The sequence below is a fragment of the Rhinopithecus roxellana genome, chromosome 11 (assembly GCF_007565055.1).
Source record: "Rhinopithecus roxellana isolate Shanxi Qingling chromosome 11, ASM756505v1, whole genome shotgun sequence".
Classification (NCBI taxonomy): Eukaryota; Metazoa; Chordata; class Mammalia; order Primates; family Cercopithecidae; genus Rhinopithecus; species Rhinopithecus roxellana.
Window position 1 is genome coordinate 28,372,380 of NC_044559.1, and position 15,904 is coordinate 28,388,283.

Sequence of the window (15,904 nt, forward strand, 5' to 3'; positions counted from 1 at the left end):
TGATACGATTTCCACATCTGACACCCTAAACATTGTCCTTGGAAACACGCTTCCCGACATCCGGGCGAGAAGAGTGCATCCTGTCATTTCAGTTTTACTGACCTGAGGCCCAGTGGGGCCAACCCACGGCTTAGGGTGGAAGGACGACATGGGCATGGACCTGGCCTGGCCACGTTACTCTGTAGAGCCACTTTTGCTCACAGCATTATCAGCCTCACGCGGCCCTGACTGCGTCCACGCTGCAGAAGCAGGCCTTGGGTAGGAGTCAGCATGGCTCGTGGGAGCTGGAGGTCAGGGTGTGATCTCTGGGCTGTTAGACACGTCCCTGTGGTTGAAACACGTATGTGAAGTAACAGATGCATTTGTCCCCTCTGGGACACGAGTGCACAGCCCACTGCGAGCTCCTGGGCGGCGGCTCCACCGTGCCTATGGTTTGTCTTCTAGGAATGGACCACTTCTTGTATGGCCTCTCAGATGAGATGAAGCAGGCCCACAGGGAGCAGCTCTTCGCCGTCAGCCACGACAAGCTCCTGGCCGTGAGCGATAAGTAAGTGGGGAGCGGGGGAGACAACGTCTGGGATTGGAGGCCTTAACGGCACTGACGCAGAAGCCAGTCCTGGCTGACCTCACCTGCCTTCCTCTCAGGTACCTGGGCACTGGGAAGAGCACGCATGGCCTGGCCATACTCGGACCCGAGAACCCCAAAATCGCCAAGGACCCATCCTGGATCATCAGATGAGCGGCCCTGGTGCCCCCGACTATGCAGGAGCCCCTGAGAAACTCGGCCTCTGAGCTGAATATGAAAAGTCAGAAATGCTACTGCTTTTTCCAAGAATATTGTGTCATTCTTAAGGTGTTGCCACTGACTGGCAAGTCAATCTTAAGAGTGACCAGGAAGACGTTCACTGAAACAGTCATGCATGAAATGCCAAAGATGCACCACGTAGAATTTTCACTTTCTGCTGACAGAAAGGCTTGTTGTACCTCATTAGTTCTAGAATATTTATTTAAGAATCTAAAAATAAAGGGCAACTCTGACTTAACCTCTGCTTGAGTCATTATTTTAAGTAGCATTTAGGGCCTTTACTAAAAAACAAGTAAAATGAAAAGGTACACAAAGGTGTCCCATGTCTGCCTGTGCTGACTCATGAAACTCGATCACACCGAGGCCCTGTGGGAGCGTCCTCCTAACAGACGGAAGTCCAACGGGGTGGCCGGATGGAAGCAGTCCTGAGAAGCAGGTGGGCTGGGGTGAGTAAGCGCTCGCTTTGTCTTTACAGAGCCAGAAAGGAAAGCCTCCACGCCAGCTCTTGGCTGTTGGACTCTGATTTCCCAAACAGCTTGTTTCTGGCGTCTCCTCTCCCCCAATACAGCTCTCCACCCCCGTTTCTGAGGCACAGTGTGGTCTTCTGCAGACTAGAACTAAGAGGCAGAAACGCTGTCCCTACAGGAGGGGGGGGCCGTGAGGGCGGCAGAGCTGTCACCCCAGCACCCATGTCTACTCTGGCAAGAGTCATCTGGAGAGTTCCAACCTAGGTCCCAGCGAGGACCGTGGCTCAGACTGGACGAGAAACTGGCTATCAGATTTTTCAAACCCCTACCTTGGCGGTTTTAACATGCAGCTAGGATTGCAATCAAGAGGCCTAGTAGATAAGATTCATGTATTCTCTTTTACTTTCTAAGGAGAGCAGGAGCCTGTGGTCGAGGCACAGGGTCCTGGCCTGCTGCTGTGGATGGAAACTGACACATGGCAAATATGTAATGGTAAGTACACAGGCCAAGGGGAACGCCATGTTTAAACTACTGGCTTTGTTCTCCTTTTATGACTTGTGCATAGTTCAGTGATCCCTATAAAAATATTTTTATAATCTTTGCCCACAAAACTGCTGAGAAAACCTTTAGTAGCCACCCATAGATTGAGGTTTATAATCTACTTAAAAAACTAAAACCGAGGACTGTTGGAGTTGTAGGCAAACGTTTAATACGCACATCTGAAAGCATGAGACACGGTCCACAGCACGCACTGGAGCTGGCGGGGCACACGGACGGTGACAGGTGCTTGCTGATTAGGTATTAATGTCAATAATACTTGCATAAAGTGCTGATAAATAAATGTTACAAAAACAGATGGTCCACGGTGAGTCCAGGTTGCAGGCACATGCAGGCAGGACTGGGTCAGACGCTCCATGGTTGCACGTGCTCTAGCTGGCCTGAGTCTGACACGTCGTAGCTGGCCTTGTACTTGGCCAGGATTTTCATGAGGGGCCGCAGCTTGAGCCACCACTGTTCTTTGGGAATCCTGTGCCTGCGGAGGGAAGGGGGGACAGCAGTGAGGCTGGGAGATGCCATGGCCAGCACAGTGAGTGGTCTTGCCAGAAACACGGGGATTGTAGGGTCGGCTGAATCAACTAGATGATAAAGCCAATTTCAGGGTCAAATGAAACCAGTGTTTTTATATTTTTAAAACTTCTTCCCAAACACCTAGTGGTGGTTTTTTGTTGTTGTTGTTTTTGAGAGGGAGTCTTGCTCTGTCCCCAGGCTGGAGAGCAGTGGTGCAATCTCAGCTCACTGCAACCTCTGCCTTCCAGGTTCAAGCGATTTCTCTTGCCTCAGCCTCCTGAGTAGCTGGGACTACAGGTGTGCGCCACCACGCCCGGCTAATTTTTGTATTTTTAGTAGAGACTGGGTTTCACCATGTGGGCCAGGCTGGTCTCGATCTCTTGATCTTGTGATCCACCCACCTAGGCCTCCCAAAGTGCTGGGATTATAGGCATGAGCCACCAGCCTGGCCAAGACCTAGTATTTTTTAACTGAGCTTCAGAAAAGCTAGTTCCTCAAACCCCTGAATGAGTTGCTGAAAGCAACAGCAGTGGCCATTCTCCTGTCCTGTACTCACATTGGCTGGGTTTGCTAAGGTAATAAGACCCCGACTTACTCAAAATCCGTTTGCTTTTTCAGTTCTGCCACAGGTTGAAAAATAACGTTTCTTTTGCTTATTCCCAACACACAAACGGAATCATCAGTGGTAAATTTTTTTCCTATAAAAGATTTTAAAAAAGATTAACACCCTGTCACATGGGCAGGTGGGGGAGCAGAATCACGGGGCGAGATGAGAAGTGAGATTCCTGGGAACCATGCTGAACATGGCCTGGAAGCCCAGGGGAGGCTGAGAACAGCCGCGCAGTGTGGCCAGCGCCCGGCCTGGGCTTGTGCAGCTCTGCTCTTGTGGGATCATCCTGATGGCTTCCTGGAAAGCAGCTTTTGTTTTTTCTCTCAGTGGAGAGAATTTTTCACTAAATAGTAGAATAGGGAAATTAGCTTAAATTACGACAAAACACTAATAAGAAATTGATGCTCACGAATACACAGAGAGGCAAGAAGCATCCATAGCTAAAATAGCAAAAGAAAATCGATGTAGAATCAGTTCTTCAAAAAGACAAACCGATTGGAACTATTCACATCACTGTTTTTTGTAGACCGTCATTCTTCTAAGTCGGACATTGGCAGTGATAATGGTTTGTCCTAATAAAAGCACACATCTGGTATGACCGAAGAACGCTGGGGGGGGTGGGGGTGAGAAAGATGCTGGCACAAATAGCCACTCAGGAATGAGTGGGGACCAGCCATGTTGGAACCATTAACAAGAGTATTTTAAAAAACACCATGTTTTTAAAAACTTTTCAGTTTATCTAAAGATTTGTTAGAATATGTAACTTACAAAACTGATTTAAGGAAAAACATGCATAGTTCTACAAACATGAACAATTCATTCAGCAGCCAACTGCAAATTTTGTTGGATGGAGTTCCAAGGAGGTTGTCCTAGCAAACATCCAAAAAATAGGCCCCACTTAAACTGTGAGGGAAACTGCGGGCCGACGCTCAGGATCTCCAGAGCAAAAAGCCTGCACGAAAGAACTGCAGGTTGAATCTAGCAGTGATAAAAGAGAACATGTCACCCATGCCCAAGCTGACCTTATCCCAGGAATCCAAGGTTGGTTAAATAGCCACACTTAGAGACCAGCAGGAGTCAGAACATCACACGCAGCTCAGTTCTGGACTGAAGAAGGAACCATCACCCTACTTCTCCCTGATAGGACAGTATTTTCACCAAGGCAGACGGCCTCCCTCCCTGGACCCCTTACCTCTGCCCCGGGCCTCCTTGAGTTTCGCAGTGATCCACTCCATAGCTCTGGCAGAGATTTTGGTTCCAAAGTTTCTATCAAATGGAGAGGGTGCCCCACCCTGTTGGTGGTTAGAGTCATATGAAATATCAGTTATACAGTAACACTTTGCTGTTCAATAGAAATGATGATTTCTATTTCACAGAATTCATGTTTTTATTTCCAGGTCTTTATGGATAGCTGGAACAGAACAAAAAATCTATGATTCCTGTAGCCTGAACTCAGCCTGTTAAGCAAAAGTGTCAAGTGTTCCCCCTCCCCAGTAAGAGGAGGATTTTAATAAATGGAACGAGTCAACTAACAGTCTCCAATATTTTAAAATCTTCAATCAGGATTTCATAAACTCATCTGGGGTGGGGATGGGTCGCAGCTTTAAGAATCTGATAACCGTTGTGGATTCTTCAACAAAATCACAGATATGCCTACTATTTCATCATTTCAGGGGATTCATCAGCCCTCTGGAATAAATTCACGGGCTCTGGTTTAAAAGTATAAAGAATAGGAGGCGGTGAGGAAGCAGTGTGTGCGAGTTAGGAATGCTGGACCGCTGTGTCCCAGGCTCAGCTCATGACATGCGTGTGCCTGCATGCAGCTCATTCTGATTTGGGATAAGTGTCAAGTATATTACATGTCTGATAATCCATTTTAAATCTTAGGAAGCTCCAGTTTTTAACTTGATGAAGTGTTTAATTTGAATAAGCATTTCCAAGTAATGGGGGTGTCACTGTTTTCATGAAAGCTGACAGCTCCCTTAAAATCCCCATTACTCAAACCTCACCAACAAAAGAATCCTAAAGCTGGTGATGTTTGGCATGACTTAAAAGTTTAGATGTCTTTGGGAGGCTGAGGTCAGGAGTTTGAGACCAGCCTGGACAACGTGGTGAAACCCCATCTCTACTGAAAATACAAAAATTAGTTGGGCATGATGGTGCGCGCCTGTACTCCCATCTACTCGGAAGGCTGAGGCAGGAGAATCTCTTGAACCTTGGAAAGTGGAGGTTGGAGTGAGCCAAGATCGTGCCACTGCACTCCAGCCTGGGCAACAGAGCAAGCCTCTGTCTCAAAAAAAAAAAAAAGTTAAGATGTTTTTTATCATCTTGGAATTTACTTATACATTTTCCCCTAAAATGGCTGAAACAACAAGACATTAATCTTTAAAAATCACGCGACAGTGGCCTTGCGGGCCCCTCATGCAGTCTCGGGCCTACCTGCTGCATGTGGCCCAGCACGTTCTTCCTGCAGTCAAACACGCCTTTGCCCTCTTCCGAATAGAGCTGGTAAATGAAGTCGGTGGTGTAGTTTTCACTGCAGCTCTCATTTCTGAAACAAGCGGGAAGGAGCCACTTTGTTTAGTGTGCAGTGGGCACGTGGCTCCCTGCTTGAGGAGACGGTCCTGGGAGGCTGGCCTCCCGTGTCCCCTGACCTACGGTGATTCTACATCAACGCCAGTCCCTCCAGTTCACGGTTTGGCTTTCTACAGTTTCAGTTACCCATGGTCAAGTGGTCAACTGAGGGCCACAAATATTAAATGGAAAATTCCAGAAATAAATGTTTTAAATTGCACACCATTCTGTGTGATGAAATCTCATGCTGTCTTGCTCTGTCCCACCCAGAACGTGAATCATCCCTGTGCCCTGAGTCTCTATGCTGTCTGTGCCTCCTGCCCCTGAATCACTCAGTAGCCGCCTTGGTTATCAGATGGTTATCAGTACCCACCCCCTCATGTATACAGGGGGCGGGTACTATCCCCAGGTTCAGGCACCCACTGGAGTCTTGGGACACATTCCCTGAGGCTAAGAGGGATGACTGTATTTCCTTCTTCCTTCATAAACATCAGGTGCTAATTAGAGAAATGATTGCGAGATATCTAAAAGAGTAAGACTCTAAAGCAAAAATTTTAGTTGTCTAAATGCAGGCAAATCTTTAGAGCAACGCACCACGACTCTCTTCTGCATCTGCTCAGCGCGTAGTGACTCCAGCGGCAAAGAAATTACCACTCATCCAGCCCAGAGTCACAGACCAGAATCTAAGAACCACAGTGTGACGGTGACCGTAACATCAGCCCTGGTCTCTCACTCACCTGAGCACAAGGCCCCTCTGGATGGTGGTCTTCATTTTCTCTGTCAGGTGCTCCACATTGGACTGGAAAAGAGTATTTTGTTAGACAATAAACTTCTGCTAAGCACCTACTGTGTGCCAGGCCCTGCAGGGAGGGAAGTGCCAAACACGCGTGGTGGTGAGCGTGGCCAAGGAGGCTGCAAGCTCTCACGGCTCAGGTCTCAGAGCCTCTCCCAGGTGGGGAGAGCATGTCTGCAGCGATGAATGCCGAGCGCAGGGCACGGTGAGCAGCCCTCACGGTGGCCACTAGAAACGCCTTCCGGAATCAACAGGGTCCCTCTGAAGATGATAATTCCGTGACTGGCCTAGTGCTCTATTCATGGCTCTATTGCTGCTTATTTATTTTCATGACGATGTTCGCTCGGCGCTCTCAGAGGAAAAAGAGCGACCTGTGGCCTCTCTATGGAATCTCCTCTGACAGCCTGATGAACAGTGTCTGACCAAAGAATTTTGTAGACTCTCATTCACACACAGATTTCTTAAGGCAAAGATTGTCTTAGAAAAGAGTAACATCCTATATCAGATCATCTCGGGAGGATTACAAGAGGGAGGTAATTCTCTAATGACTCATCCTAAGAAAATGGAGATTTTTACATGTAATCAAATCTGTCACTGGGCATGGCGGCAGAATTTCACAAAGTAGGAGGCTGGGCGCAGTGGCTCACTCCTGTAATCCCAGCTCTTTAGGAGGCTAAGGTGGGTAGATTGCCTGAGGTCAAGAGTTTGATACCAGCCTGGCCAACATGGTGAAACCCCGCCTCTACTAAAAATACAAAAATTAGCCGGACATGGTGGCGGGTGCTGTAGTCCCACCTACTTGGGAGGCTGAGGCAGGAGAATCACTTGAACCCAGGAGGCTGAAGTTGCAGTGAGCTGAGATTGTGCCACTGCACTCCAGCCTGGGTGACAGAGCGAGACTCCATCTCAACAACAGCAACAAAAAATCATTTCTCTTCTTAAGTCGTTGCCATGTTGAGTGCTGGTGAGGCAGGATCTTTGGACAGATTTCTGAAATACGGTCATGAGTCACATAACAGAGGGATATGTTCTGGAGAAATGCATTGCTAGGTGACTTAAGCCTTGTGCAAACATCCTACAGTGAACTCTCACAAACCTAGGAGGCAGGGCCTGCTGCACACCTGTTGTTCCTGGCCACAAACCTGAATGTCTGGGACTGCTGAATACTGCAGGCAATGTGTATCTAAACATGTCTAGATGTAGAAAAGCACAGTAAAAAAAAAAAAAAAATATATATATATATATTTTAATATATATAATCTTTTTATAAATGATAAAAAACAGTACATCTGTTTGAGGGCAGCTCCATTATCATCTTATGGGACCCAACGCTGACAGAAACATCGCGATGCAGTGAATGACTCCACAAATATTTAACTTGACACAGTGAAGAAATTCGTGATTCACATGTCACATAATTAGCGACAACACCAAGGCCCTTTTTACTTGATCTATTTGGCTCAGAAACAAGTAACATCCTAACTTTTTAAAAGACAATGGTGCCGGGCACGGTGGCTCACGCCTGTAATCCCAACATTTTGGGAGGCTGAGGTGGGCAGATCACGAGGTCAGGAGTTCAAGACCAGCCTGACCAACATGGAAACCCCATCTCTACTAAAAATACAAAAATTAGTTGGGCATGGTGGCGGCGCCTGTAATCCCAACTACTCGGGAGGCTGAGGCAGGAGAATGGCTTGAACCTGGGAGTCGGAGGTTGCAGTGAGCCGAGATTGCGCCACTGCACTCCAGCCTGGGTGACACAGCCATATATAACATATATTTATTTATATAACTAAATAAAGACAATTGTTCAAGTTGCATTTTATCTGCCAAGGCCTGTCATCCTGCATGGAGTTTAGCAACTTTGAACACTGCAGGGTCCAGGCCTGGATTCTGCTGTGCCATCGAAGCAGGGGCAGACCCCGGGGTCAGCGACACCCTTCCCTAAAAGGACCACAGATGCCAAGAAACCACGGCCGTGTCTGTGTCAGTTTAGAGGCAGATGCAGCATCAGAGGCCTCAAGATTTAAAAGAAGCTGCAGCAAGCTTCAGAGCCAGTCACAGACATGGGTGGTGACTGTCAGTGGAGGCACTCAAATCGTTTGTGACAGAAGTGACAAAACATTACACAACAGACTACATCAAAAAAACAAGCTTGTGTTTCACACACGAGACTAGAAGGTGTCCTCAACCAGGCACGTCCGCCGTCACCTGACACTCGGGAGAGGCACCTGGGCGATGCGAAGGGCATCAAGCGTGGCGTGTTCGGTAGCACCTCCGTCTCCATGCCCCCTCGAAAAGCAAATCACCCTACACACGATGTTTCACTCCGCAGCACCGAGAGGATCCCAAGGGGACGGTCCCCCAAGGCCAGCCCGGTCACATACCTGCAGATCCCTGATGTCGAAGGGCTCTTCGAAAATGTATGCAGCATCGGCTCCGGCCGCGAGGCCCCCCATGTTGGCCAGGTAGCCACAGTAGCCGCCCATGGTCTCGATGATGAACACGCGCCGCTTGGTTCCGCTGGCAGACTGCTTGATGCGGTCACAGGTCTGGTCCCAGAGAAGAGATAAATCACTCCAGCCCAGGGCCAGGGCACACCCACCATTCCAGAGCTCCCCGATGAGTGAGTGCAGCAAGGCCCCCCACTGCGCCTGAGCATGCAGTCCCAGCATCGCAGAGGTGAAGGGTGTGCAGCAGCCGGGATGTGCCCTCGGAATGGGTGTGAACATGCCCCCACCCCGCCCCACCGCAGCAGCCACCTGGAGGTGACCTCCATGACCTGTGGTGGAGGCCCCATAGGAGGAGACTGAAAAGACGACCCCACAAGCCAGCTCACTCCACGCTGTTCTCTGACTGTCCCTGCTGAAGCAGCTTTCACCGGACACGGACACCGTTAGGTGTGAGCTGAGAAGTTAGGGGGCTGTCACCTGCCAGCTTAGTCCATGGGAACAGCTGTGCTATTCTATTTTCTTCTGCTAAAGCTCCCTGTGATTTTAGAGTTGTGGCCATCTTCCATCCATCGGTGAATGTTACGTATGTAGAAACTCTACTCAAAGGCAGACGGTGGTTCTTAGACCCAGGCACCTGGGGAAGTCTTTCGGATGCATAGGCATCAGGTCCCAGAGCGAAATGTCTGCCATCCGCCCTCCATGAGGAACCAAACTCAGCGGGGAGGAAAACAGCAGAGAAATGCATCGGCCGCCTTCCCACCCACACACCACTCCGAAGCTGCAGTGCCCTCTCCTGGGACTCTGCAAAGCCTCTGCTTGGGCCTCAGCTCCCACCCCGACACCCTGCAATCTGTTCACACAGACTGGAGACCCATCTATAAAAAACATAAATCTGATCCAGTTCTTGGTTCCTTCAAAACCCTTTGCTCACTTCAAGTATATGTCAAGACTTTCTTGGGAATCCCTGGCCCCACCTGCTTCTGACACCAGGTCCGGCTCTAGCTCCAGCCACCCCAGGTCCTCCTGGGGCCTCTGGATATGCTGGCCACTGTGTGCGTCACATTCAGGAACAGTGGTGGGCGGGAGAGCGGCCCCCAAAGGAATCCCGGTCCTAATGCCTGGAACCTGGGAATGCTCTCTCATGCGGTGATAAAGGTGAATCCTGAGGACTACCCAGGTGAGCCCTAAGTGCCACCACCTGCAATGGCAGATGAGGGGTGCAGAGGCTGAAGGCCCTGGAGCAGGATGCTGCACACCCATATGGGAAGAGGCAGCACCAGGCAACAAGGCGAGCAAGGCTCACAGCTCTGGGCACCTGAATGGGCCACGAGGGACTCTCCTGGAGCAAACACGGTGGCCTCAGCCCATGGCTCCTGCCCTCCAGAGCTGTGCCAGAGTGAGTATTACTTTCCAGCCCCAGGTGTGTGGTCAGGGTCACAGCGGCCACGGGACACACACAGGCACCTTCCTCAGCTCTGACCCAGAGAGAAATGTCATTTCCTCACGAAAACGTCGCCTGGTTTCTAGGATGGCAAAGTTCCCTCTGTCAGGGGCTCTCGGGGCACCCCATGTCCTTTCTTCATAGAAATCACCCTGGTGTCCCTCCCTGCAGTTACCTCCTGGCTATTTGACTTGCAGTCCTCACTAGGCTGCAAATTCCACGAGGGCAGGAACTGTGGGCTGGACTCACACCACTGCACCATCAGCAGGACCCGACCGAGCCCCGACAGCAGGCGCTCAAGAAATGCTTGCCTCTGAATGACATAAGCAAAGTATTCTCCAGCCAGCCAGCCAGCCATCCGTCTGTCTGTCCTGGTCAAGGGCTGATCGGGCAGGATTCCCTAACCGGCCTCCATGGGACTCAGCCAAGAGTAAAAGCATGAAGTGGGGGTGTGGACTTGAGACTGGGAGCCACATGAGAGTCTATGCACCAAAGTTTAACACCCACTGGGAAATTTTCACTGGAGTACTTTGGATGAAATTTAAAGGCGCACTTCGTTGAATAAACACAGGCTTGATTAAACCATTCCAAACTACACTTCGTTTCTTTGGCAGATTCTTTTCCTCCCAAAATAATTGGTTGATGTATTCAAAAGTGAACACGGGCTCTAGTTAAAGGGCCACTTTGCATTGTGTGGAAGCCGAGATGGGGAGAGAAACAGGCAATGGGAAGAATTTCCGTCCTTGTGCTTAGGAAGGACAGAGGACAGAAACCTGTCAAGGGTCCAAAGAGCCCACAACTGCCTTCTTGAAGGGCCAGTGCAGAATTCTGAGGGTTTCACTGTTCCACCTGTACTGGGTCTCTCTCTAATTGAGATCTAAGACTTAAGATGCCGTAAGGCTTTAAGACTTGCCCTTTGCCTTAGACAATCCCGGGCATGGGAAGGAAAATGTGGGTGGGGCATCAGGACTCCCAGAGGCACAAAGCCTCATGGGTTATTTTTCCAACTGAATCTCCCCCGCAGCCCACCCTGAGGTGGGGAATTCCTGTCACTCATTCAAAGAATGACATCAACCGCTTAAAGGCAAAAGAATTCTGCAGGCAAGCAGCTCTCCCAAGAGGCTGATTTGTGCCTGAGCGTGTCTGAGTTCTGGTCCCGCCAGGCTGCCGCTGTGGGTGCATGGAACAGCACAGCGCTGACACCTGAGCCACAACCCCAACTATGTGCTCCTCTGAGTGTAAACGCAGTGACAGCTGGGACGGAAGAGTCCGCCTCTGCTAGAGCTCAGATACAGCTTTCCTGAACTCTCTCATTACCTAGATGGTGTCTTAAGCCTGAATTAGCTTCTAAAAATAGCAAGTCCCTCCAGCGGTGCCTCAGGCAATTAGTCAAAGTAGCACTGACAAGAAGATCTCAAGCGTGGCCCTGCCTGCCTACAGTGTTTCACGGAGGCGCCTCCCTGGCTTCCGAGTGGACAGAAGGATGGCAGAGGGCTGAGTCCCAGGCCCGGCACGTGGACAGCAGCTGTGAGTGGCACTCGTCAGGCAGAGCCTGTGACCTCAGCCGTTCTTGCCACACAATGGGATGTGCCCGGCAGACACAACTCCCTGCAAGGGCACACACACGATCCTGCTAGGAAATTCCCCAAGGAGTCCCATGGGAGCGAGAGCCCCAGGCTACAGTTCCAACATCACCAGCACTTTGCTCCATGGGTGTGGTGTTAAGAAACATAAATTGGTGGTGAAAGATAAGACGGCATTTGCTACAGCGTTAAGGTAGAAAAAAGCCACTGACTTCTCTGTGAGAACCACCTTGCTCTGTGAATCTGCAGGGAGGCCAGTCTTCCCATGACTGGTATCCGTCACGGCAGCCGACCCTCGGCTGAAGTCGGTGGCCAGATGCGGCAGGGGGTGGGGGTCCCGTCCCTGCTACAGCAAGGGACCTGCAGCAAAGCACAGCCGCAGGCTGGGGTAGTGCTGCGCCGCGTGCGGGGTGCGAGGGTGGAAGCACGTGTGGACATCTACAAGGTGCTAAAGGAGAGTGAAGCCAGCGACGGCCGGACCCTAATGGCATTCACTGAACAGGAGTCAAGTGCGGGGCCCAAGGAAGTCCTGGGAACGAGCTGGGGCCAGCCTCTGCAAGGCCAGCACAGCGCCAGGGAACGCGACAGGGAGAAGCCCAGGAGAGAGATGGCCCTCAGCTCGAGTGGAAGGCACAGGAGGCTGCAGCTGACCTCACGGCCCCTCTGCTCCCTTCCCTGCACTGGAACTCAATTCTGAAGGAAAAACCTGGAACAGAACTGCTGTTTTCCGAGGTACTGTGCCAAGCTGAACTAAGGAGTCTCCAACAGGGCTGGGAGTTTTCACTGCAAACTCCGAAGCTGGTTTGGACGTGAACATCGAAGGTAAAGGCCAGCACCTGCTCTCCAGGAGGCACCAGGCGGCCAAGCCACTGACGCGACCCCACGTGCCAAGGTGGCCACCGTCCCGTCTGCAGCTGAGTGAGGACCCTCTCTGCAGCAAAGGCCTGTGGAACTCCCACAGGTCCTCATGTCCAGCTCATGACCATAGAGGTGGGTCAGCTTATCAGGGGCCGGAGGGGCCATCATGCGGGTGTCAACACCACGCCTATGACCGGCAGAATCCACTCCTCCCAAAGCACACGTTGGTGAAACTGCCTGCCCAGGAGGGCATGATCTCGGCTCTCTAAAGAACCTCTCATCTCACCAGGAAGGCTGTGGTTCCAGGCAGTGGCCCCCAGTGGGCACGGCTCTGTCCCAGAGCTCGTACGTACCAGGCACTCAAACCCCTTCCTGCAGGCTCCCACAGCTGACCCTGCAGCCTCGCTACTCAACGCAGGCAGGAGAGGCAGGATCCAGAGAAATGGTGCTCATGGCTCCCCTAGTCTAGGTGGCATAGAAATACAACCCCAAGGACTGGATATATCATCTCACTTTTAATCAATAAAGACAGGTTCTCCCTAAGGCAGAGAAGCTAAAAAATTTACCCTGTTCTGGCCAGTGTGACCGACATAAAGCCAAGCTAACAAAGGTTGGGGGGGAAAGAGTAGTAATAAATCTGGCTCATTCTTAGCACAGAAGAAACAAATTGCTAAAATAAATGAAAGAAAGCAATGGGAGGAAACGGGTTTCTCTTACCTGGACAACAGCATTCAGGCTAGTGTCGGCGCCCAGGCTTATTTCTGTGCCCGGGACATTGTTGCTAATCGTGGCCGGCACCACACACAGGGGGATGCAAAGCTCCTGGTGGCGGCCTCGCGCCTCGGCCATGTCGCACGCGCTCTTGTAAGCCTGAAGCAGCAGGGCCAAGCGGTTAGCGGGGGTGCCAGGTGCTCATCTGCCAGCCCCAGGGCCTGCGCTGAGGTCCAGGAAGGGACAGGAGGGGCCTGAGTCACCAGGGGAGGCCTGTTCATGCAGGTCAAGGGGCCGAGGGGAGCTCTGGAGGCCGTGTGGGAGCAGGACAGGCCTTGGCGACACAGGGGACTGCCTGGGCACAGCCCAGGTCCTCATGAAAGGGGAGGCCTGCAGGCAGCACAGCAGGGTGGGTATGAGGCAGACAGCAGAGCAGGTTGCAGGCAGAGGTGAGTTAGTCACGAGCGGGACAGCTCAGCTCTCAGGGTATCTCATCATGGGTAAGCGAGGCCAGGGCAGTCAGGACGTTTAAAGGCAAAGCTAGTCCTGTAGCTTTCTGCAGGCAGGCAAGGATCAGTGGGATGGGGCCCACAGCTGTAAGGACCACACCAAGTGACCGCCTTCATCATGCAGAGGTGGCCTCCACGCGCAGGCAGGGAAGGAGGCATGCAGCTGGGGTACCGACGGGCCACACTCAGCCCCACGCCACACCTCTGTTCTCCGACGGGAGGCTGCCATTTCCGCCCTAGGGAAGCCGCACACAAAGCCACACAGGCGAGCAGGAACCTGAGTTGCTGCTCTGGGGTTCCACTGGGAAATGGGCTCTGGTGTCAGAAAGGGGAGCGGTTCTGGAGCCCGTGTGCACTGGGGTTTTTCAGAGTCCACCTCAGGGTGTTAACCAAGGTAACAGCTGGACAGGTCCACACGTCCACTGTTCCCACCTCCAAGCGGCCCCACACAACAAGGTGTTTTTTTCATCCACTTGGTGGCAAAACCAACTATTTATGGTCTTGGACGTGTCCCTCTTACTATGAATATACCCACATCTGCTGCAGAAATGCTACTGTTGGGATGCAGGGCGGGGCCCACATCTCCCTGGGAGAGTTGGACAGTGAGTGACCCAGGCTCTGCAGCCCTGGTGCAACCCAAAGCATCCCAAGGCCAGGAGCCTGTGTGGGCCGAGGGCTTCGGACAGTGGGTGGAAATCCGTGGCAGGTGGGTTCACAGCATCGTGGGTAGGAGGGTAAGTTGGGTGGGTCAGTGCTGGGTGACCACGAGGTGAGCTGTGAGCAGGGCGACCACAAGGTGAGCTGTGAGAGGGGCCCCCGCACCCCATGGCATGGCCTCCATGTTCACCCAGGCCCAGCACATGCCCAGCTCTTGGGCTGCTCTGTACAGGCTCTGCCTTGCAGGCTCTGGCCATGGTAGTTTTTGCAGGACTTCAATCCAAATGTCAGCCTGCTTCCCAGCCAGAAACACTCATCTGGGGACACTCGCTGGCCTGGTGCCCAGGATGTGGCCCCGTCAGCAACACCACGTGGGGGGCTCCTTATGCTTTTCAGACAGGTGATGTCACTCCTTTACTGTGGAATACCCCAGCTCAGGACTGACCAAGACTGGCTGCAGGGAGCTGGCTGCTTCTCCAAGAAGCCCTCGCTGGAAGCCAGAGGGTGTGGGTGACCTGAGGCCAGGAGGGGCCTGAGGCACACAAGAGGGCAGATGGGGGGGTCTCGGCTCCTTAACTCCACATTGAAATCTGTGGGAATGGCCACATTGCTGCAAATCCTCTCTCCCCTCTTCCCTATCGCTCCTCTTTTCCTTCCTTCAGTCTCCAAAAAAGGAGAGGGAAGCTTCAAGACGGGGGAGACCCTGCCCAGAAAAGCATAAAATTCTCAAGACCAAACACTGCTGGGTCCGTGGTGGGGCCACTATGACAAGGAATTACAAGGCTGTGGTCACCGCCACCTTCGCGACACCTGACAGCAGCGTGGCACCCACCTACTGTGTTTCTGGTGTGACCTGATCAAGCTTACAGGACAGAGTAATGCACCAGCCAGCGCTAAGGAATGAAAGGAGTCCAACCGAAACTCCCCGCAGCCACATCCTGAGAACGTGTAACACCTACTCTGAGGTATTTCATTCATTCTTTTCTGCCCGGAAGACCCACTCGCCAGCCCCGCACAGATTCTGAGGGGCTGTGGCGTCAGCTAAGCATCAATGCTGGCAAGAAGGAAATCATGAGTGAGGATGAGGACGCACGTGTCCAAAGATGACAACTTCACCACATCAGATCCGCCCAGGGCTTCTGAAGCGCAACACGGCCACGTCCTGAGCCAGACTCCTACTATGGAGCCCACCCTGTGCTTGGAGGAACTTTCCTCAGCGTCCCTTGTCTCCAGCCCCAGGTACTGGGAGCATCCCTTCTCCCAGTTCTAACCAGAAACTTCCCTGGACGATGCAAACATTCCCTGGGGCACAATCACCCCGATGAGAATCACCGAATTTACTGAACAACTGGAGACATCCACAGACCCCAAACAT

General features: G+C 51.8%; 2 protein-coding genes across 3 annotated transcripts in view; one reads left to right on the plus strand and one right to left on the minus strand.

Annotated features, from left to right (window-relative positions):
• PITRM1 (pitrilysin metallopeptidase 1) overlaps positions 1–1,043 on the plus strand; it is a 36,757-nt gene extending 35,714 nt beyond the window's left edge. Inside the window, 2 exon segments of the mRNA XM_030940760.1 lie at positions 445–547; positions 646–1,043. Coding sequence (XP_030796620.1) covers positions 445–547; positions 646–739 — 197 coding nt within the window. The 3' untranslated portion in view covers positions 740–1,043.
• Positions 1,044–1,958: 915 nt separating this feature from the next.
• The window catches only part of PFKP (phosphofructokinase, platelet), a 69,367-nt gene continuing 55,421 nt past the window's right edge, over positions 1,959–15,904 (minus strand). For both annotated transcript variants that reach the window (XM_030940758.1, XM_030940759.1), the window contains 6 exons: positions 8,705–8,869; positions 6,262–6,323; positions 5,390–5,501; positions 4,143–4,242; positions 2,936–3,038; positions 1,959–2,305 (listed from right to left, as the gene is read on the minus strand). In XM_030940758.1, the coding sequence (XP_030796618.1) occupies positions 2,176–2,305; positions 2,936–3,038; positions 4,143–4,242; positions 5,390–5,501; positions 6,262–6,323; positions 8,705–8,869 (672 nt within the window). In that variant the 3' untranslated portion in view covers positions 1,959–2,175. The remainder of the gene's footprint in view (positions 2,306–2,935; positions 3,039–4,142; positions 4,243–5,389; positions 5,502–6,261; positions 6,324–8,704; positions 8,870–15,904) is intronic.